This window comes from Elgaria multicarinata, chromosome 3, assembly GCF_023053635.1.
Source record: "Elgaria multicarinata webbii isolate HBS135686 ecotype San Diego chromosome 3, rElgMul1.1.pri, whole genome shotgun sequence".
Classification (NCBI taxonomy): domain Eukaryota; kingdom Metazoa; phylum Chordata; class Lepidosauria; order Squamata; family Anguidae; genus Elgaria; species Elgaria multicarinata.
Genome location: NC_086173.1, coordinates 31,715,335 through 31,739,055, shown reverse-complemented (window position 1 = coordinate 31,739,055; position 23,721 = coordinate 31,715,335). Strand labels below are relative to the sequence as shown.

At 42.1% G+C, this 23,721-nt stretch overlaps 1 protein-coding gene across 2 annotated transcripts in view; it reads left to right on the top strand.

Annotated features, from left to right (window-relative positions):
* The first annotated feature begins 1,320 nt into the window (after positions 1-1,320).
* Positions 1,321-23,721, top strand: part of LIMA1 (LIM domain and actin binding 1) — a 62,759-nt gene continuing 40,358 nt past the window's right edge. The window contains exons 1-3 of one of the 2 annotated variants that reach the window (XM_063119865.1): positions 1,321-1,406; positions 19,937-20,073; positions 23,568-23,613. In XM_063119865.1, coding sequence (XP_062975935.1) covers positions 19,955-20,073; positions 23,568-23,613 — 165 coding nt within the window. In that variant the 5' untranslated portion in view covers positions 1,321-1,406; positions 19,937-19,954. Of the gene's footprint in view, positions 1,407-9,293; positions 9,377-19,936; positions 20,074-23,567; positions 23,614-23,721 lie in introns of those variants that run through there. The other variant, XM_063119866.1, reaches the window with a different exon arrangement.

Here is a 23,721-nt window from a genome sequence, read left to right as displayed (position 1 = left end):
CATTGGCTTGTCTAGCTCAGCACTGTCTACACCAGGGGTGTTGAACCTCTTTTAGCCCAAGGGCCAAATTCCATTTTGGAGAAGCTCTTAAGGGTCACGTTCTAGTAATGGACAGGACAAAAGGAATGGATCTAAAAATGCCAGCATACCAGGGTATCTATCCAAGAGCAATCTTTTCCAGCCTGGGATGGAAAAATTGAGATTACGTGAGATATGAACTGCCCAGAGAACCTTGGCTATTGGGCAATATAAAAATGTAATAAATAAATCAAGTAAATAAATATCAGGGATTGTAGCTCTACTACTGAAGAACAACCATCACCCAAAGTGATATGAATGAGAGAGTCATATTGCTTGCTTATACATTTGTGAGTTTTTAAGGCATTTGGTAACCTTCCTCCACAAGTCACTTGATGAAAAACTCATAAATATCCTTATTTAGCCAAATCAGAAGTACTAATTCTCGTGATTTAATAGATGGTGTCTGGACTAAAGGAACTGGTAAAGAAAATTAATAGTGCAATCTTATACATGTGTACTCATAAGTATGCCTACTGAGTTCAATGGGACTTAATCCCAGGTAAATGTGCATATAAGATTGCAGCCTACATTGCTTTATTTTAAGTGGGTTTTTAAAAAACATTTAAAGAGCAAATGAAACTTGACTCTTTAGATTTCAGCCTGAGCAGTTCTTACAAGCACAGCCTTACATCACAATGCTCAAAATGCAGAAAACTCCCCTTCAAATGTATTTCCCTCTAAAATATTATCATTTTCATTTATCCTGTAATCCTATATACACTTACTAGAGAGTAAGCCCCACTGAACACAACGGGACTTACTTATGAATAAAGCTACTTAGGCTTGAGCTGTTAATGCCATGTCTAGTGTTTCATAGCGCAATCCTATGGAGATCTACTCAGAAATGTTTATAGGATAGCAGCCGAAGTGTTATTTTAAATGCAACGCGATTGGTTTCAGGGGGCGACTGGCAAATGCTTACTACCTAGCTATGGAAACAACAACAAAAATACCGATTGCGCTAACCTGTTTTTATGAAATACATTTGTACTGCGCAAGTTGTTCCTCGGCCCCGCAGAGAGTCATTCATAGTAAATACTTTAGCCTGGGGAATAACACACATGCGCGCTCCTACAAAAAAGAGGCAAGGGAGCTGGTAGGGAGAGAGGCAGAGAGCATGCGCAAAGCCACTGGAAGAAGCCTGGGTTAGAAGGTGAGGGGGCGTGGTCGAGAGGGTTGGCATAGGCGGCTCAGATTCCAGAAAGGGGCGTGGCCAGTCCGTGTCTTCTCCGCTCGGCGCTGAAGGTGCTCAGCAGCTGTAGCAAAAGCGACAGGTGCGCGTAGCTGGGAGAGGTTTGGTGGGGAGCGGCCGCCAGAAGGTCGAGGTAGGTGGAGGAGAATTCTATAGATTCCGCTGATCTTGTTGTCAAGTTCTAATCGTGCCTTGGAAAGCAGTATTCGGGGGTTCTCCAACTCCAGGGGATCTTGTGTGTGTGGGTATCTTTTCTTCTAAGGCGTGGGGAGCTCATGTCGGAGAGGTGCTTCCTGTTCCCGGGCGGTGATGGTAGTGGAGTTGGCAGGTGGAATAGAGAAATGTCATCCGATCTCCCCACCCCCACCTCGGGATACGTCCATAAAGTAGATCATGCACCTGGAGAGGAGGGGATAGCAGAATAGTGACAAAGGAAAGAGGGGGTATTTTGGTTAAAGTCGGATACCACATTATACATTTAAAAGGCACTGGCATAATTTATTGATTGCTTTATGGTAATGTCTAGGCGATTGGGCTCGATTGCTATCTGACTTCCTCAAGTGCTGTGAGTAAAGAGGAAAGGATGGAATCTATGAGCTAAACTGGGCAAGGGCTGGAATCCAAAGGTGTTTGTGTGCATTTGGGGTGGGGCACTCTTTCTTGTTTCTCCCAGTTGGGGTGGGATCCGTCCCCTGGGCTTCCAAAGTGTGACACTTACTGGTCCCTAAAGTTTTTGTGTTGAATTTCCTTGACTGGGAGGGCCAGTTACTTGAGAATAGTAATACTGAGTGTATTACTGGTTGTGTACAACCACCAATACTGCTAGGTAGTCTTTTGGGTATTTGTGCTGTGCTCTATAGTAATATTTAGGTGGTGTGAATATAAGCTGGTCTTGAAGTGTAATATGTTCATCAAACTGACTGATTTTATCGGATCCTTGCTGGATTTGTAGGGTTTGTTTTCTTGTCCATGGTTTGGTTATCATCCCATCTTTTTTTAAAGAGGTAAATAAACAAAATGATTTCCCTTGATGTAAAAAAAGAGTACCTTTTAAATCTCTAGCAAGTAATTTCTAATATAAAAGAATCACCACAAAGAGGAGAGAATGATAGTCATCCCAGGAGTAAGGAACCTCAGGCCCAGGGGCCAGATCATGTCCTCTAGGTTTCCACAGATGGCTGCAACCCCTTCTCCCAAGCACCAATCATTTAGTGATTTTCTGGGTTTTGTGCACTTTTCCCCACCCCTTGTGCCTTTGCTAAGGTCTTGAGGTTTTTGGAGCTTTGTATCTTTTGGGGGAGGGGGGGAACTAGATTTTACCAGCTGCTTGTTGATTCTATAAAGCCACTTGGCCCTTTCTGAGCACTTCTTCAGAGTTCACCGGTACTTAAAGTCAACCTAACTCTAGACAACACATTGCATTTTTTCTGTAGGTTAGGCATAGCCCAAGGCCATCTCCTTGTTTATTTATTTAGAATATTTGTTGGCCTGGTACTTCCACCCAATACATTTGTTGGTGTAATATTTGCTGCTGCTGCTTTCCCCCTTTTTCTTGTTGCAGAGGATAATCAAGTAATCCTTATGAATTTTCTGTGACAGCAGTATAGTACTAATTTGTGTAAGTCTTGCAACAAAGTGAGTTAGCAAAGCCCTAGGGAGTTGTATGATGGCTAGGTACATCCACATTAAAAACTACCTGGGATTTGTCTTGATGACTGACTTCCTACATAAAGCCTGCACCACACCTTCTTCCTAATGAAGATAGAATGGAAGTGGTTGACTCTGCAGATGTCTGCGTATTTCCAATTTAGAATTAGTTGTGTGTTTTTTTAGCCAAGTGGCCCTGGGAAAAAGGTATGGAAAAAAGCCAGTCTAAATCCCATACTTATAATCCATGAATAGCACCCGTGCAATGGCTATTCTGTGACTTGTTGAAGCTCTGGGTGTACCTGTTGGGCAAAGTCTAATCAAGGTTTGTCCAAAATCTCCTCTTGGCAACTTATGTCCTTGACTCACCTCTCTGTACTTGAGCATTGGGAAGCTGTCCTGGGTGCTTCGTACAAATGAGGGAGTGGTTGCTAATGTTCAGAGTGAAAATCTTCTTTAGTATCAAAGCTGGATATTTTTGACTCTAACTAGAAAATATCTAGAGTGGTGCTCTTTGGTTATAAATGACAGGGTTCAGGAATTTGTCTTGGCATAAGTCACAGATAACGTTCTCTTCTTCCTCCCCACTTTCTATTGTATTGGGAGGATTAAAAAAACCTTCCACCAAAAATATGGGGTGGGTTGTATCTGTCAATTTATGATTCTTTCTTTGAGGTCGTCTGTGGAGGGTCAGAGTGTGCAGGGGAAGGACTGCTATCAACTTACAAATAACATGATATTTGTGGCACTTTAGTTCTCTGGCATCCTGTGTAATACTGAACAGACCTCCCGCAAATAGCTCAGGGCAAGGTACAATCATCACATTTTCCTTGGCTGCATGTGTTTAAAACCTAGTGGGCTGGAGAAGGGAAGATTTTGAACTAACTATATTAACAAACTTCTGCTCTTAAATGCAGTGGGGTGGGGTTAGGTGAGAGAAAGGAATGCCAAACTTGCAGCATTTATCGCTTCTGTGCCTTGTACGCTGCCCTGAGATACTTAAGATATAGGGAAGGATATAAATGTTTTAATAAATGAAATAAATAAATATTTGCACTAGAAATCTTGAATTCTTCCCAATTCTTAGCAGAAGTTATGGGGATCTGTTGTTCCTGTGTTATCTGGCATCACATCCATGCCTCATCAGGGCATTTAAACATTAAAACTGGACTGGACTGGTGTTTGATAGTCCAAGTACATCATGGGTTTTAACACAGGTGATTGCTTCAAAGCTACTGACAAGGTTATTTATTTATTTGTTACATTTGTATCCTGCTTTTCCTCTAAGGTGGCATACATGGTCTTCCTCCCCCCAGCCCATTTTATCCTCACAACCCTGTGAAGTAGGTTAGGCTGAAAGCCTTGGCTGGGTTCACACAACATGACAACCCACACCCAAGGTTGAGTATGGGTTGGACTGTGGGTTGTCGTTGAATCATGGATGGTTGTGTTGTGTGAACTGAGTCATGCTAATGAATCATGGTTTGTTAACCACAACACAAACAAACCCAACAACAAACCATGGGGTTTTTTATGGGTTGTTCGTGGTTAACAAATCATGGTTTGTTAGTGCAGCAGGGTTCACACACCACAGCAATCCACACTCAACCTTGAGTGTGCTTTTTCATGTTGTGTGAACCCGGCCACTGACTGTCCTGAAGTCACCCACTAAACGTCATGGCTGAGTGAGGGTTAGAACTGAAGTCTCCCCAGTCTCACTCCAGCACTAACCATACACAGCACTGACTCTCTTGTTACTGTTGCTCAGTTTTTGTTGGCATTTAACATCATGTTAGCAAATGCCAGTAATTGCCGTGCTGTTTCTTTCCCCCTCTCCCCTACTTTCTACAATGTGGTGTAAGGATATGTATTAGTAGAAGTGTTCCAGTTTTGGTTACAACAGCCAGAATTAAACTCTTGAATATAAACTCTTGAATATATTGAAATTATGAAAAATATTACCAATCTAGGAAGAAGGAACAGATTTTGAACCCAAGTTGTGGCACGTCCCAAAGACTTGGGGCAAGTATATAGGAAGCTGCCTTATACTGAGTTTGAACACTGGTCCATCTCGCCCAATATTGTCGGCACTGACTGGTAGCGGCTCTAGCATATCACTACCTTTTGTATATCACTTTAAAAGACACTTGTTGAGGAAGCTTATGCTACACTAAGAGCTTTATCACACCAGCGTTATACTGTGCAATCACTGCAAATTGCGTGCAAAGGACTCCGAAGTTTTCCAGCTTATAATCTACTTTTATTGTGAAGTATTCCCATGCATCCTGCTTTAATTGCGCTTTTTAGCCAAAAGAAGTGCAATATTTTGCTACTAGTTTTCGAGCGTATCATTTGTTGTTTTCCGAGCGGCCACTGGGGCGCAGGAGCAGGATTTGAAGAAAAATTAAACAAATGCTTACATCTGCGTAAGCTTTAAAGATAAAGACATCAAAATTGGCGCAGTAAATTTGGCATACCAAATTTGAATCGGATTGGGTCATCCATTGATTTTTTATGATTTTTTTTACATTTCCCCCCTTAAACCCATTTCCTGGTATGCAAGGATCTAGCCGCCTGGTAACAACAACAACAATGGCGACAGCTTAGCGCTGTAGGGGATAATTCGAGGGAAACAGGTACGTGCGATGAAGCTTTAAGAACTACTGACTTGCCCAAGGCCACCTAGTGAAGAGTTAATACTTTTGAGAACGTTGCATTCATAGGATGCATTTTATTTCTATAGATTATGTGCATATACAACATATGCATCATGATGACCACCGAAAGCAGTTTAAAGGTACACATGCTACCGAACTAGAACTGGATGTAGCTCCCTGCTAAGTTGTACACTTGGTGGTAAATGTTGGTTTGCATAAGAGGCTGATTGATAAATTTCCTTGTTGAACAGAGATACAAATCTGGATTTCCTACATCCAAATACAAAATACTTTGCATTGTAACTCCGTCCTTATTGGCTTAAAATTGCATAGTTCTCTCTACACCGAATATGTGTAGGGGTTAACTATGTTGAGCTTTAAAGAATTATCCTAAAAAAGGTGCCTGTGAAGGCAGCTTCTAAAGGAAAATTACTATTATGGAGAAGCGTAATGAGGGACTCATTCCTCATGTGTAGCCTGGCACTGAATAGCAAAAGCAGGTAATTGTACTATTGCAGATGTCCATCCCTTGTGCCATAAACGTTACTCTTGGAAACAAGAAGCCCTTTATATAGGGTGTTAAATGACCTCCTTCTGTTTGAATAGGAGCCTCCTGATTCAATAGCGATCTCTTATCAGCCGTTTTGCCAAGTCCTAATAGCAAATGTCTGTTACTGTCTTTTGATTAACTCAAATGGTGTTTTTTTAGAATCTGCCTGCATTAGCGGATGTTGTAGGAAGCTCTAAATTTTCACCTTTTTAAACAGCACAGCCTTTGAATTGTCTGTGGAAGGCGGCGCCCATGTCTCCAAAGATCAGACAACTCCAGATTAAAGAGTGCTGTGGTACCTCAGTCTAAACTAGACAACTCCCGGCTTTATCAGGTGCAGCAATTAGACTGTGGTTGTATGGTTTATTTGTCCTTTAAACATCCAGGGTTTTTTTTTAAATTCAGGCATGATCTCATGCCTGTGTATACTAGATTAGTATTGTTTTGTAAGGGCTAGTTCTGATGCGGTTTTCCCTACGCAAGTCTTTTAGATCACAAAAGTGGGAAATTACAAAAAAGTGAGCCTTTATAACCCTGGTATAGTCATGCATGAGTCTTGATACATACAACTGTAAAGCCGCCTTACACAGCTCAGGTCCACAATAACTGATGGAGGGCCTTTCCTAGTATGACCCTACCTATAAACTATGCTCAGCAAGTAAGAGCCTCCTCCAAGGCAGCTTCAGAGGATGGTAACAAGGTGGAAAGCCTTTTTGGTGGTAGCCCTCTGATTGTGGAATGCACTCCCCAGTGAAGTTTGCCTGGCACCAACATTGTCATCTTTTTGGCACCAGGTTAAGACTTTCTTCTACTTCTAGGCATTTAATGGGCTTCCTAATGTAGGTGTGTTAGCGGATTATAGTAGTTTATTATTTGATTTTAGTTTTAAATTGTTTTAAATTTGTGAAAAATTTAAATGTTGTTGTAAGGTATCTTGAGTCTTTTTGGAGAAAGGCATCAAAGAAGTTTAATAAATAAAGAAATAAAGTTGTGAAGTTGGACCTTTTGCCTGTGTCACTCTCACCTGACTATTCTGACTTACCGTATTTCTTCGATTGTAAGACGCCATCGATTGTAAGATGCACACTAATTTCAGTACCACCAACAGGGAAAAAAAACTAAGACACACCCGTGATTCTAAGACGCACCCCATTTTTAGAGATGTTTATATGGGGGGAAAAGTGCGTCTTAGAATCGAAGAAATAGGGTAATACAGGTTTATGTTTTTATTGTTTCTCTCTGTTTGCTTAGAAAAGCCTTAAAGATGCAAGCAGATAATAGCAACCATGGAGCTAGGTCTTAAAGCTGGCCTATTCGAGGTTTTTAAAAGAGTAAGTAAAGTCAATAGCTTGCATAGTTGTAGAGGCCCATGTTAATAGCATCGCAATCTATGACTGAGAATTAGGGCTGTGCACGGACCCCCCCGATCCGCTTCGGAGCCCGATCCAGACCTTCCGAATTGGGCCTGATCTGCCTCAGACTGATCCAGATGTCCCCCGATCTGCCTCAGACCCAGATCCGAGGCAAGAATCGGACGTCTGATTCCCCCCACCTCCGCAGACATGCATTGGAAAAGAAAAATGCCTATAACTTTTTTATTTTTCAAGATACACATATCTTGAAAATGGGCACCATGATAGCTTCTAAATAGATCCTTAGTCATGCCAAATTTGAAGCAAATCAGATCATCCCCTGATTTTTAGGGAATTTTTAAAGTCCCCCCATTTGCAAAAATACATTTATCTCCGTCATTTTTCAAGATACACACATGTAACTGGGCACCATGATAGCGTCCTCATAGGACGTTATGCATGCTGACTTTGAAGCAAATCAGATCATGCCCTGATTTTTAGCGATTTTTTGAAGTTAAACCTCAACCACAATATCCCTCAGAAATAAAATGTGTATTGGAAGGAGCTAATTGCAACATTAGCACTTCAAAGGGAACACAGTGCACTTGAGTTGGAAGTGATAATGTTGTCCTGAGATGCACTTTCGATTAGGTACTTCAATACATTTTATTTCTGTGGGATGAGAGAAAACAGCCTTTAACATTTCATATAAGAAGTTATTCCAACTCAAATTTAGATCACTATGGCCAGAAAGAATAGGAGGAGAACCTTGAGATGAATTATAAAGCAGCCAGGTATAGCTTCCACTAAAATAAACTGTCAGAAGAAATTAACACCATTCTGTGGCAGGACATACTCCAGTAAGGAAAAATGGCTGGAGGATGGCTGGGGAAAAAGGACCAGAATTATTCTCTGACCATGCAGGTTACTGGAAGGGTGCTGCAGATTTTGGTATAAGTGGCCACCTTTGCCCCGTTTAACATCCACTCCTTCTGGAGTATCCTTGCAACGTTCAGTAGAAATTCCTCTCTTATCCAGGAATGAATAACTTTGAGGCAGGGCAACGTGACAATCCCATGTTGGATGAGGAGCTATCTGTTTCTCTTTCAAAGATTAACAATTTACTTGGTAAAGCACTGAATGGGTTTCTAGAGATGAATTGAGTTGTGTTAAACTCTTTAGCTTATTTACATAGTGACACTTATAGGAGCAAGCAGGTGCAGATTAGAGTTCATAAGGAAATGTATGTTTTATTTCCCCGTAGTCGCTTCTGAAACAAAGGGCAGCAGTATCTGAGAGAGAACTTTAACTTTTTCAGTTATCAAAACTGCCAAGTTCATAACCCTCATCACTTCGGAGCTACTATCCAGAAGCATGGATATGATATAATCTCAAGGATTGATGCAGCAACTGTGTTTACCTGAATCATCAGTACTCTGATGCAGATTTGTTTAGCTCTTGAAGTCTCTTGGCTAGGATCTCATGCTTTTAAAACAGTTTTGGAAAGGGGCATTTCCCCCTATATAAATGGCATAATTTGCCACATTGTTTGACTTTAGCCAGTCCCTGAACTTGAGAGAGAATTTTAATATGACTGATTGGATGTATTCAAGTCTTCCTATGTTAAAGTCCCTAACCACTGAATTTTCAAGGGAATAATATTCATCCACTTTGCCCCCAAACGCCTCTTAAATCCCCACAACAACAACCTTATGAAATACCTAACGACTTCCCCCAGATGTAGATAAACAACTTTGTACTCTTGGCAAAAGTACAAGTGTGGGCTGATGCCCAAAATGCATGTTTCTACAGATGCAGTTAAAGGAAAAACACTCCCTAGTGGTATTGTAGTTCGGTAGGCTTATACAGTTGTTGTAGAGGCAATCGTGTCATTAAGGTAAGTAACAGATATCTTTCATTATACACGTTTTTTTATGAAGTGTGTGTGTGTGGCGTGGGGAGAATGGACTTGGCTGAGGGAGAAGTAAAACTACTGAAATTGTCAAGAGTCATGTGGAACTTTGTCTTACCCTAGCCTTTTCAATAACATGAATGGGCCAGCGTGTATTTCGCAGCTAAAGTTTGTTGAAGGGGTTAAGCTTTAGCAAAATGGCAAAAAAAAAAAGGTGACTGTTCTAGCAGGGCTTCAGAACTTGGTGTTTTTTGCTTCTGAGTTACTGTAGTTGCTGAGGAGGTTGTTGTATCTGGCAGCCTGTCCGTGTGTAAAAGCTTTTTGCATTTCTTTTTGATGTTTGTATTGAATTTTCAAAATTCCTAACTTAGGGAAGGCTGACTATTTCCCCCTTGTAATGGATTCTTAAATCTGCCAAAACTGCTTTGGGATCCTTGAGATGAATTATATTCAACTTTGTTCCACTCTGAAACTTCTGCATTGATTGGGAGGGGCAGGAGGGCCTATCTATGCAATGTTTACTCTACAGATGAGTGTTCATGTGTAAACATTAACCAGCAAAAAAACCCTTTGCTATCCTAAACTGGCCTTGGGTGTGTCGGGATAAAAAGAACTGGCAATCGAAAGCCACTGACCTAGCTGGTCTCTGCAAATTTTGTTCTGAGGGAACGCTGGGCTGCCTTGGAAGCTTATCAGTGGTTCCTCTGTGAGGAGATTAGTAGCAATGGCAAGCATGCTGTGTGGAGGGGAGCCTGTCCAACACCAATCTTGCCCTGAAATTGCAGATTAAGGGGAGGGAGTGATCAGGGTGCATTCTCATTTTATGTGGGGTCTAAGAGGTCTGGCCAATGCTCTGTGTGAACAGAATCAATACCCTAGGACATACCTCAGAACTCTGTACAATGCGTAAGCAGGTCAGTGTGAACAGTTCGAAACAGCTGGAATAAGTCCGTTATTTCATAGTACTAAACAAATAGTTCTTGTATTTATTTTATTTTTTTATTACATTTATATCCTGCCTTTTCTCCTCAACGGAACCCAAGGTGACATACATAATCCTCCTCTCCTCTCCATTTTATCCTTCCAACAACAGCCTTGTGACTGGCCCATCAGATCTACACCAAGCAGGATATGACACTTTGAAAACGGTTTGACAACTGTACCTGGAGTGTGTCCTGGGCCCCAACAGTTGTCACTACTGTTATAAACCATTTTAAAGCAGTTGTGTAGATCCTGCCCTTGTGAGTTTCCATGGCCTCAGTGGGGAATAAAACCCAGCACTCTCGGCTCTCAGTCCAACAGTCTAACTACTATACCATACTGGCTCCCTAAACCAGCCTTCTCCAACCTGGTGCCCTATAGATATGTTGGACTCACATCATTTCCAACCAATTTAGAGGACCCCAGGTTGGGGAAGGCTGCTCCTATATTTAGAGAAATTTCTTCCCTGCTGTAAAACAAAATTCAGGATAACCTGTAAGTTAGGGTTCTAAGAAAACTTAGTTTCCTTTATTCCTTAGAGAATGTGTACTTGGAAATTATGGGGCTGTGCCTATATAATTGGGATGAGTTATTGTGGCATTAAACAGTGGTGGTCCTTGTAGGAGCTAATGCAGTAGGGGAAAGCAGGTGAATAAACATTTCTGGAGGATCTTCCCAAACTGAGCTTAGTATTGTTTCTTCAACATCTGGAACTCTGCTCCCCACCCCCACCTACTTTGCAAGTGATAGCACAGAGATCCTTGCATTCAGTATTCAAGTAACTGGGGATTACTAATCCATACATGTGGAGTAATTTATAAATTCTATAATGCATTATGCAATTTTGGAGTGGTGTATAATAAATTAAGCCTAGTAATACAAAAAATTAGAGTAAAAGCAAAAATACTGGCATTGGAAGAGGAATACAGTACAGTATGTCTGACCGTTCCTAAAATAAAGCACAGGGAAACCAAAGAGGAAGGCAGCAGCTCTCTCTTTTTCTTTTTTCTTTAAAAAAGCTGTCCTTCTCAAATCACTTTGGGATGATGGTGGGGTAACTAGGATACATGGATCAATGGTAGTCCTTGGCTAAGAAGCATTTGATCCACTCGGTTCTTGAGTGAGGATAATGAAGGATCCACCTGCCTCAGGATCCTGTCTTTCCCTGGAACTTTCCACTACCCCTTCTGAGTCTCATGTTTCCTTCCCAAGGGGTGTGTGTGCCCCTCATACCATGAGAAACTCTCGTTTAGGCTGGAAGTTGGATCCTCCAGAATTGCATGTGCTCTCCATTCCACCTTTTGATAACATCAATTCTCATATTAGTAGATATCATCCAGGTCGCTATTTCTTTGGCTCCTTAGGACTATCCTCCTCTTGCTATCTTTCCTTCAGAGTGAAATGCATTTTTATTGTCTCAGGCCTCATCTACAGGAACATTAGTGGTTAACCAATGGTGTTCTATTAAAGATGCATCCATAAATGTGCATCAAAAATTGGGAAGGGTAGCATATAGGGTGGAGTGATCCCTCTCCTTGTATAACTCTGCCACCCTTTCCAGTGATAAGCTGTGAGGGTGGGGCAGGGAGTAGTACTGACTTACACATATACGGAGAGCATTTCTACATTGTACTCTCATGATTGGTTGCTCATGGAAGTTTGTATGTCCTTTATATGATGTTGTCAACCTCCAGAGCATCTCATGCGCTTTATCCCACTTTTAGAACGATTGTTTAGCTGATAACAAACGTTAATGTGAGATATAGGCAGTGTGTAATGATTGTGTTGCACTATAATACAGCCACTAGATGGTGCTGTATAATGAAACTAAATAGTATATTGCTGGGAAAGGAAGTTTTCAGTACAAATCACATGTCCACCATATAAAGGAGCCTATCTTAATCCTGCAAAGAAATTGGAAGCAGAAAGCTCTGGTAAGGATGTAGGATTTCAGGCGGGTATGGTGAAGCCTAGAGGACCTGACCCAATTTCCTGTACTAGGAAGGTAGAGGGCCTTCTCTCTGCCCTCTGAATGCATGTGTGTAATTGACTACGCCATTCTGTACTTTTAAAGTAAACATTCTTACACAATGATGCTTATTAATGATAGCATGCCAATGGAAATAACCATAAGAGAGACATGAGATTTATTTAATCAATAGATTAGAAAACTGCAAAGGAGGAGGATGCCTTCAAAATGTGATGCAAAGAAGACAAGGGTCCAAGTGTGTTTTTCAGAGGAGTGCTGTTGCCAAATGAAACTACATAAAACAAGCACAGAGGATTTGAATTGGGGTGGGCAACCTGCAGCCCTCAGCCTAATTTCAACATGACCAATTCAGATCTCTGGCACCAGAAAGTGAGTTTTGTCCTTGGTCCCATCCATCACCAGAATGGTTTATTATATACTTTAATTTATTACATTTCTATACCGCCCAATAGCTGAAGCTCTCTGGGTAGTTTGCAAAGATTAAAAACCATTTAAATACATTATATAAAGTAACCTTTACATACAAACATATAAATAGGCAGCGCACAACAATTTTAAACAATCAATGATAGAAAAATCCAGGACCTGATTAAAAATGACAGGAAAAAAGTTTTCCTAGACTTTGTTTAATTTAAAAAGCAATATTATATTGTTAATTTAATATTAATTTTAAAAAACAATGTTATATATTTTATTTACTGCATTTCTTGTTCCTTTCTGGAAACAAGCATTTCAGTTCATTTCTGGGTTGGTTTAGGAAGTGTTACTTTATTGTTGCACTGGCGTTGAGTCCCAGTGGCACATGGGCAGTATTGCATATTGCCTGATGTACATAATGGGCCTATTCAGACAACACGCTAAGCCATGGTTAGACCACTAACCCTTATGCAGGAAATGGTCAGTGAGTGTGTTTAAACCATGGTTATGTAGCCACCATGGTTAGGAATGATTCACACAACACACTAAGCCATAATATTTAGCTCGAAATGCATAACCACCATGGTTTAATGTGTTGTCTGAACAGGGTTAATGCCTGGGGTGTTGAATGCTGTGGACACTGGTTGGGCTTCTCAGCCTTATTTTTCAAAGTGAAGTTTAATTGAATTATTAGCTTTGTTGATGTTTGTACTCTCTCTAGTAGTGCTGCTGTACTTCTTGAACTGGTTACCAGGTAAAGAGAGAACAATTCTTATTTTCTTAGAAGGGTTATAAGGAAGAACTCACTGTACTTGAGTGCATTTGTCTTCAGAGCAGGCCACCCTGTTCTACCAACTGGTTACATGAAGTATCCTAAGGATGGGCCAACATATTGTATATTGTGCTGATTTTCCCTCTCCCTTCTGGAACTAAGTAGTACAATACAGAATGTTTGCATGAAGTAATCACAAACTTCTAAAAATTTAACAAGGGTAAAACAGTTGCATTGAACAGCTTGCTTGAGCAAAGCTATTTTATCTCCTTGGGCATAATATCTCCTCCCCGCAGTTCAGTGACTTCTCTTCCTATATCAACCATCTCTAAGTCAGGTGATTAGCCAGGGCCCAGTTCATGCCAATTGCGAATAAGAGGTAAAACTGTACCATTGTGGGGGTGAAGAGGAGTGTTAGCAGGTTAGAAGGCTAATTAAAAAAAGAGAATATCGACACACAGGAAGCTAGAAAGAAGAGAGAAGAGCTAGCTAGCCTAGAATTGATTGCCAAGGGCCAAACTAGCCATGTCTGTACTTAGGTCTGCTTGGATCATATATAGGGGCTTTTCACATGAGTGAGATAAGGCACGCTTGTGATTGGCCACTCACAGAAGTTTGCAGGTCTTTTGATGCCATCATTAATTTCCTGCATATCTCCTACACCTTCCCCTGGTAATCCTATTCTAACCCTGTCCCCTGGATATCCTGATTCTCCTGAAATATTATGGGATTTCCTATGTGTGCAGCCAAAGTTGCGCTCCAAAGCACTCACTAGAGGGCGCATCCCATTCAAGCCTACGAACATGGAAAGGAGGAAAAGTTTTCAATCATAGACCATGTGATTGCCCCTCTTTGTACATGTAATACAGCCCATTATAATTGCAGAAAAGAAGCAGGAAGCAAAGTCCTGGTAAGGCAATGCAATTTTATTATTATTATTATTATTTATTTATATAGTGGGTGTGTTTAATTTTAACATCGAGAGGGGCATATAGGTGAATAAGGGAACTGAAACTTGGCTTGCCTTGCTTTCCACAGACCAACACCTAAACTTTTTTCTCCAGTCCTGTTCAGATATTGGAAGTGACGAGCCATCTCAGGTAAAGGAGCAAAGGTATTAGCAGAGTGAGGTGGGGTGCTTTTATAAAGCCTTACCTGTGCCCCTTTTGATGTTAAAAATAGTCTCCTCCTGCTCTGGTTTATATGTGAAGAGGGCAAACAAGAGAATGAGCACATGAGGCTGCTGCAGTGGCAACTACTCCTGGGGAATGAATGGCAGAGATGACATTTGAGCCAGGGACTTGGTGATTCATCTTGCCATTATGCTGCACCAGCTTTCATACGCTTACAAATGCACTTTATTTATTTATTTATTTATTTTTATTTAAAATTATTTTTAGGCCGCCTTTAAGGGTAAAGCCCTCTCAAGGTGGTATTCAACATTTGAAAAACAAACGTACAAAGTGGATACAATTAAAATGAATAAGTATATCTCTCATAAATAAATAAATAAAAACAGGCTTTCGTGCATATGCACAAGTATTTGTGCTTTTAACAGAAATCTTCCATCTCTGCTGTCAGCACCTTTCCCTAGTTGTTGTTGTTGCTGCTACTTCTATTATGCAGGAGAACAGAAAGAGTCTATCTCTCTGGTCAGGTTTCTGCTAGCTTGGGAAAGTGACCTGGCTGCAAAGCAGAAGAACCAGTTCCAGGGCTCTGTTTGAGCAGCTAGGGGCTTCTTTTGCATCTGTTGGGAGGATTTTTGCATCAGTTTCTGAAATTTGACTTAAGTCCTGGGACTAGATAGCTTTGCTTTGCTGAGCACTTTTAAGATACTTCTGAACCTGAAGCAGAAAATCAAGATAAAGTGCATTTTTCTACATTTATTCCCTCCTCTCCCTGCCCCATACTTCTCAGCCCTCTGGAGCAGAGCTTGGTGGAGATAGGAAAATGACTGACACCTTCCCTCCCACCCACCCCCACCCCCAGCTGGAATCAACTGCTATTTGAATGTAGAATGCCCTTTGCTCACTATCTAGCTTTGGTACTATTTCCTGTGGTTTTAGGTGTTTTTATAAATAATTACCTTTGTTAAACGAGGAAGGCATTGGCATCTTTGGTTTTCAGGCAAGTGTCACTTTAGTTCAAGAGTAAGCAGCCTGGGGCTGGTCTATATGGCTTCTTTACCCTGACGTAAATGCACAGATTATTTTATTTATTTATTTATTTATTTAAGGATTTTTATGCCGCCATTCAGCCAAAAAAGGCTCTCATGGCGGCTTACAAAGGTATTTCTTGACAGTCCCTGCCCACAGGCTTACAATCTAAAAGACATGACACAAAAGGAAAGGGGATTGGGAGGGGGGGGGAAGGAAAGTAAATTCAGGCACTACAATCTTAGTTGGAAAGTTCAGCAGTTACAGATGACAGCAGGAGGGAGGGGGCTCTCAGCTGGAGCTGGACCCAGGCACGGTGGAGAGGTGCCTGGCTGCTGCTTCCTCCCTCACTGGTGGCCTCTGCAGAGACAGTTGGTAGCAAGAGGGAGGGGGCTCTCAGCTGGAGCTGGACCCAGGCACGGTGGAGAGGTGCCTGGCTGCTGCTTCCTCCCTCACTGGTGGCCTCTGCAGAGACAGTTGGTAGCAGGAGGGAGGGGGCTCTCAGCTGGAGCTGGACCCAGGCACGGTGGAGAGGTGCCTGGCTGCTGCTTCCTCCCTCACTGGTGGCCTCTGCAGTGACAGTTGGTAGCAGGAGGGAGGGGGCTCTCAGCTGGAGCTGGACCCAGGCACGGTGGAGAGATGCCTGGCTGCTGCTTCCTCCCTCACTGGTGGCCTCTCCAGAGACAGTTGGTAGCAAGAGGGAGGGTGCTCTCAGCTGGCTGCTGCTTCCTCCCTCACTGGTGGCCTCTGCAGTGACAGTTGGTAGCAGGAGGGAGGGGGCTCTCAGCTGGAGCTGGACCCAGGCACGGTGGAGAGATGCCTGGCTGCTGCTTCCTCCCTCACTGGTGGCCTCTGCAGAGACAGTTGGCAGCAGGAGGGAGGGGGCTGTCAGCTGGGGCTGGACCCAGGCACGGTGGAGAGGATTAGCATTTTAGGACACATGACGCAGCCGTCCATTCGCCGCAGCGCCAGGTTTTTAATGCGATAATGCACATATTCGCATTTGCAATTTACCGTGACTTTTGGATCAATGCCAAGTTTGCACCGCTTTAGAGTTATGTGTCCTTGGGGGAGTCAAAGTGCATTTTGACATGTGGGTGTAACTTTGAGGGCAGAACAAGGTGATTGGCTGATTTCCCGCCTTCCCACCTATCGTGTCCTCTGGCTGCCTCTTTCCTTCCTGCCGTTTTCATGTTGAACTATATGAATCTGCAGAGGTCCACAGATGGAGCTTTTAAAATTAAAACAAAGAGGGGGGAACAGGCAGCGAGAGAGAGGAGACGTGTTCAGTCCTCCTCTCGCATCCTCAGCTGCTTCATTCCTTTAAGCCCTTGGTTTTCCTCTTCTATGAATCTGTGGAGCTCCGCAGATAAAATTTATAGCTTCGCTTCTCTATACTCCATAGTATTGCATATGCAATAATGCGCATGTACGCATTAACTGCACTACAAAAAAAATAATAATCCAGGAGATAAATTGCTGTTGCCGCTGCAGTGTGACGCTCTTTACCTAGATTCTAATCAATGAAAATTCAGGTTTATTTTCAATGAGGAGCAATATTCAATGAGTTTGTATAGACGGGGGCCTGGTGCCTTCAGCCCCAAAACTGCACAATGCCTGCCTACTGGCAATGATGCCTGGGACTTATGGGAGTTGTAGTTCAAAACATCTAGAGGGCACCATGTTGTCTACTCCTCCTTTAGTGGCACTTTAAGCAGTGTCGTTGACAAATCACACACAAGAAATTATCAGATGGGGAAATGAGATTCTGTCTGAAAGATAAAAGTATTGCTTCATGGCGTGTATGTCATGCCCTTTTGCTTGCTGTGTCGAATCCAGTGGAAAGAGAACAATGCTGGTTGACGTAAATGCAATTCATGGTAAGTGGGGGAGGCTGCTCACTAACTTGCTTGGGACAAGGATGCTTCTGTCTCGTGTTTTTTCTACCTTTCAGACGCCTCAAGATACTCAGCTAGTGTGCTGCAGTGGCTAGTCTTGAGCTTGGACAAGGGGAAGCCCAGTTCAGATCCCAGCTTAGCCTTGATCTCTTTCACAAGATTGTGTTGAGGTTAGAAAGCTGCTCTCCAGGGGAGGTCAGGATACAAATAATGCTATAAGAAATGGGAGCTGATGAAGGGAGGGGGGAACCCACAAAAATAAGGGCAGCATGTTGGCCCGAAGGGGAAAAAACTCAAATAGGTTTATTAGGCAAAAAATCACAAAAATCAGCAATCTTTCTGGAGATGTCAAAAACTTGAACATTTTTGTGATCTTTGAGTCAGCATAATAAAGGTATTACACATGAGGATGTAGCTGTATGTCTCAGCCCTAAAAGCATTGTGCTTTTAGAGCTTAAGTGTGAATTTCCACATTGCTTTTATTTTCAATCAGTCTTTAAAATAATCAGCACGACAGCCATGGATTGCAGCAGACAAGCAAACTGGGTAGTCAAATCCGCAATTGAGTTGAGCCAAACTGATTCCACTGCATTTTTGTTGTAGTTAAAAGCAATTTGATTTGGGATGCACGATCTCTGTTGTGTTTGGCTTTTTCTTTTTTTCTTTTGCAAGTTAAATGGTTGATGCTGCAATACAAAGCTTGCATGAGAAGTGTTGGAATGGGAACTGCATTTGCTTAGTCTTCATAGCAGTAACTTTTTATTCATGTATGTATTTCAGTTTTGTTTTCGAGGGTTAGCAGGAAAGGGCATTGGCAACAGGATGAAGGGTGTTTCCAGACAGAAGGGCTCTTAGCACTAGCATCCAGGTGGCATTGTGCAGCCGTTCAGTCTTTTTGTCCTTAATAGATTTTCTGCATTAAGGAAAAAGATGGAAGAAGTGGTAAGAAAAACAGGGAAGGGTCATGAGTAGAATACAATGTTATCTGGACCCCTGCACACTTCTGTGAATGAGACAGGACAATGGTGCCATAAAAGCAGCGCCTGGAAGCAGGGCCAGCATCAAGAGTAGCCACTGACAGCCTCCTGGAATTATTCCTCCTGCTCACTATTGTAACTTGCTTGTTCACCTACATCTTGTGTTAGCCCTGATAACGGTGGTGCTAAGAAGGAGGAGCAATAGTTGCCACTGCCCACTCACTGGTGCACTCTCTACCTGTTAAGCAAACAAGGAGTTCCACCACACCAGCGTTATAGTCCTCTGTCATGGTGTGTTGCATACAAAGGACTCAGATGACGCCGTCCACGTCCTGCCCTGATCTCGCCTCTTCCCCCCTCTTTGTGAGGTTTCCAAGTACGGGGAAGGAATGGTTTTTCCAGCAATGCGCTCGACCCTCTATGTATATTTTTATCCCATCGTACTCAATCTGATGTTCTGAGGGTGGGTGGCATTGCTGATGAAAGGAAGGGGGCGTGCCAGGGCCAGGTGTCCCTGCAAACAGCCAATAGATTGTAAGGGGAGGTACAAATGAGATCTGTGGGGTGGGGGAAATCAGCAATTCTGAGGAGATGTGTGAAGATGAATGAAACGTAAGGCTTTCAAATGCTATGTAAACGGAGGAGGATAATGCAAGGGCAAACGTTCAGGTGTGATGGAGCTCAAGTAGTAGCAATGAGGAGGAGGAGCAATAGCAGCTGGTGACAGTAGTGGTGAGAAGGTAGTAGACTCCCTGAGGGAGGGAGCACATTGAGGGTGTTTTTCCCAAGAACCCTAAAAAATGTGGAGCTAGCGCTGTCTGGAAGCACCCAAAGCCTGTGTGCTACTATTTATTTTATTTAATAGATTTATGTACCATACTTAAAAATATCTGCTACACAACCCTTAGATCTTTGTGAGAGGTTATTGGTGGTAATGGGAAAGCAGAAGAACAAGAAAAGGGGTTCTATGTTATAAAGTGTACCAGGTAAAAGGGGTTCAGCACTGCAGATTATCCAGATTTTAGGTTGTGGGTGTATCTGTTGTGTAGAAGGTGTCCATCCCCCCCCCCTCCCGAATATTATTTCAAGTATCTCCTAGAGAATCTAACATGAAACCAATTAAGCTTTTTTACAGTTTGAGAGCAGACAGTTATTATCCCTTGAAAGTAGAAGGATGAAGACATTTTAGATTGCTACTGTGAGTAGGGAGAGAGAGAGAAAGGAGTGTTCTATATAAAACATTTATTATTATTATTATTATTATTATTATTATTATTATTTATTTATATAGCACCATCTATGTACATGGTGCTGTACAGTTAAAAACATCTCTTTTTAACCTCCCTCCTTCTAGTTACTGCTGTGTTTCAAGATGGAGCCATCTCCATTTAACAGAAGGACATGGACTTCACATTCTCTGAGGATCACCGCCAAAGAGTTGTCTCTTGTCAACAGGAACAAGTCATCTGCTCTTGTAGAGAGGTTCTCAAAGTAAGTTCTGTGATGCTCTTGTCCAAGGGTACGTTCTTTCCTGCGGTAACTAGTTTCCTGTGGTAACTAGTAGTAGCTGACAATACTTTCCTTTTTCTTTTCTTTTCAATTCTTTTTTTTTAAAGGAGTTTTTATTTTAAAGGTGTTTGATTCTATTTTTAATCACATTCCTTTTTTAGAGGATAAACCGGGGTAATCCATAAAGTAGCGAATTTATATGAAGTATGCTGGAGGAATGGAACATAATTTTTCACATAAATATGAGGGGATTACGTTGGAGAAATTGAGCATAATTTTTGACATAAATACGTGGCCTGTAAAGATAAATGAACGTTCAAATAATGGCAGTACCCAGTTTAGTAAATTGTTATAGTGCAGGAAAGTCTGGGTGATCTTTTTATATGGCCAATCAGTTGTGGTTAGAAATGGAAACCATTCCCCCACCCTTGTCCAAAATCAGCACTGTACTTATGAAAATGCTATTCTCTTACCAGTCCCATCCAAAGGGCTGACCAGATCTACATCTGCTTAGTTTCAGCATTGCTGTTATATCAGATGCTCTCTGGCCTTTCTCTGCCTTTTGCCACAGCTCACCATTCTTTGTACAGTTCTGAGTTTTTAATAAGTGAAATGACTGTCTTCCATAACTGCTGCAAATGCTTGAGGTCTCTGTGAGTCCCCTCCAGTGTAAGCCAGTCAGTACGTGAGTGTTCACTTTAGCTGATGGCAACCAACCTTGTGTAGCAGATCCCCAAGGAGAAAGCAAGCCTTGGAAAGAGACTCCCAGTATTATAATTAGGTATTCTCTAGGAGGCAAACAGATGTTGGTGTCTGTGCTCAGGAAAACAGAGTGAATATCCTACGTCTTGGACCAATGGAAGTTTTAAGGATCTCCCCTTGAAACTGCATGCCTTTTTAGAGAGACTTGCACACACTTTGACAGCCCTGTGCGTAGAAATGTTGCCATAGAATCATAGAATAGTAGAGTTGGAAGGGGCCTAAAAGGCCAGAGAGTCCAACCCCCTGCTCAATGCAGGAATCCACCCTACAGCATACCTGACAGATGGTTGTCCAGCTGTCTCTTGAATGTCTCTAGTGTGGGAGAACCCACAACCTCCCTAGGTAACTGGTTCCATTGTCGTACTGCTCTAACAGTCAGGAAGTCGTCTTCTTCTTCTTCTTCTTCTTCTTCTTCTTCTTCTTCTTCTTCTTCTTCTTCTTCTTCTTCTTCTTCTTCTATGCATCAGTTATTTTAAGTTTTTACTTCCCATTGGATTCAGTGGGGAGGGAAAAGTATGTCATCTCCAGGCCCAATCCTGAGGACTATCAGTTGAACCAGTGGATTCTAGGGCCAGTGGTGGAATGAAACCAGGGCTCACAGGGACACGGCACAATCACTTTTTTGTTAGCAGTGACATTGATGTCATCTGCCACACCCACACCTCAGAATTAATTCCCTGTTCTGCACTCTGGCTCAGTTCAGACATCCCACCAAACCATGGTTTGTCATTACTTTAAGATAGAACCCAAACTGTGGGTTTGAGCTACCAAATGTACAGGAATTAGACCAGTTTGTCTGCTTTTTGCTCTGCACTCTTATTTCTATGGTGCAGTAGCCTTTGGAGGCAACATCTGTAACTATATTTGTGAGTTCACATATCACACTCAACCAGAGTTAAATAAACCATGGTTTGGTGGGATGACTGTACTGAGTCTCTCTGTATCTGAGTTGTGTTCCTTTGCAGAGAGGAGAAGGCAGAGCAATGAGGAACCTTGCAATATTTGTTGAACTAGGAAAACAAAACTTGATGGTAACTAAGGGAAGAAGGAGCACAGATTGTTGTATCTTCTACCTTAAGTGTTTTCAGGAAATGTTTCTTCCCCTGGATTCCTAAGAGAGATAAAAGCTCAGTTTGAGGCTTCTGAAAAGGACAAGGCTCAAATGGAGCTGGCTGTTGTAAGCCAGGCTTTCAGCAATCCTAGCTTGGATCAACATGGCAGTACAGTCTTGACTGACAGAAATTTGAGCTGACTGTATGTGGATGTGTTCAGTGTGGGGCATGGGAGGCTTGCTACTCTGAATATTTTAAGCACCTGGCTGCTTCAGAAATGTTGCCTATACAAAGGCTTTGAGTGAAGATGCTTCTGCTATCACGGTACTGTGTGTATATAACTTTCTTAGCCCTGAAAAGCAGACCCTCAGCACCAAACAGCCCTTTGAGCTATTCTGCTTTTATGCTCAGCAGCAAACGAGTAGACCTATTACAGCTGAAACTATGGGAAGCTGAAACCAACCTTCAGGAGACTTGAGGTTAGGTGTGGCAAAGAGAAATTTAAGACAGAGGGCTCAGCAAAGGCTTTCTGGACACTTCCAGCCTGTTACTGGGCAATTTCCCTGTGTGGTTTTAGGAGGAGCTCAGACACTTCCTGTGATCATTCTTTGCTAATGCCCTTGGATTAGTACCCCAGTCTACAGATCCTCAAGTAGGCTGTATGCAAGAGACCCCTGATCTGGGGGTCCCATAGTGGTAGTGTAATTTTAGAATGAGGGCCTGAGTTCAAAGCATTTTGAAACATGCTAGTCCATTGGTCCTTTTGTGTAGCGCATACTATTGAAGAATGGTTTGCAAGAACAATTAGTAATAGAATACATACCTGCAGGCTGCAAAAGAAGTGACTTAATTATGAAATGCAGGGGAAATGCAGGGAAAAGGCTATCAGATAAGCATTAGTCACGGGTGTGGTAACCAGGCCTCTTCAAGACCCGTGACTCTGATGTCTCCTTAGGACTGTTAATATCTCACTGACAACTTGGCATGTAAAAGCTGAGCAGCCCATCTTCAAACAATACTGTGAATTGAGGGCTTTTAACAAGTTCCAGTCAAGCCCCCCCTCACCCCTGGAGCTCAATCTACCCCAAACTGCTACTCTCCTGTTTAAATTTGCTTTAAATAACTTTAAATATAGCCAATTATATGGCTTAAAACAACCTTGTTAATCTACTACAAAATAAGGGAGTATCTTGCATTACCTTAAAGACTATCAGATTTATTGTTGCATAAGCTATTTTAGCAGATGCATGAAGTGCTACTCCCAATTAATTTGTAGTCCCCTCCATCCCAATTAATGTACTTGTGTGGATTATATCTGCCAGCAGAGGATAACATTTTGTGCATCTGAAGAGGTTCTAGTCCATAAAAGATCATCCTACAATTAATCTATCTCTTGTGGCACTTAAAAACACTTGCTTGTGGGGGGGGGGGGTGTATGTATGTGTTTTGGGGTTTTCTTCTTGTTACGGGCTTGTATTTTGTGGTTTAAAGACGTTTGTTTTCTAACGCAGACTCTCTTCTTTCCCTCAAAGAAGGGCCTTGTCAGTAATTCAAACGGTATAATTTCTTGAAGTGCCTGTAAATTTGTGTGTACTGTATTTGAAAACTTTGGGATTCTGAACAAAGCTATTTCTCTCTCTCTTGCCACCCTTTCCCATAAAGATATCAGAAGGCAGCTGAGGAAGCAACTGCAGAGAAAAAAAGAAGTGTAAGTAGTTAAAAGATTTTTATGGAGTGAATAGTGGCATGAAAACTATGCTAACATCTGAATTTCTCCATCTCCTGTAGTGGCTGCTCTTGTGTTTCCTCAAGAGAT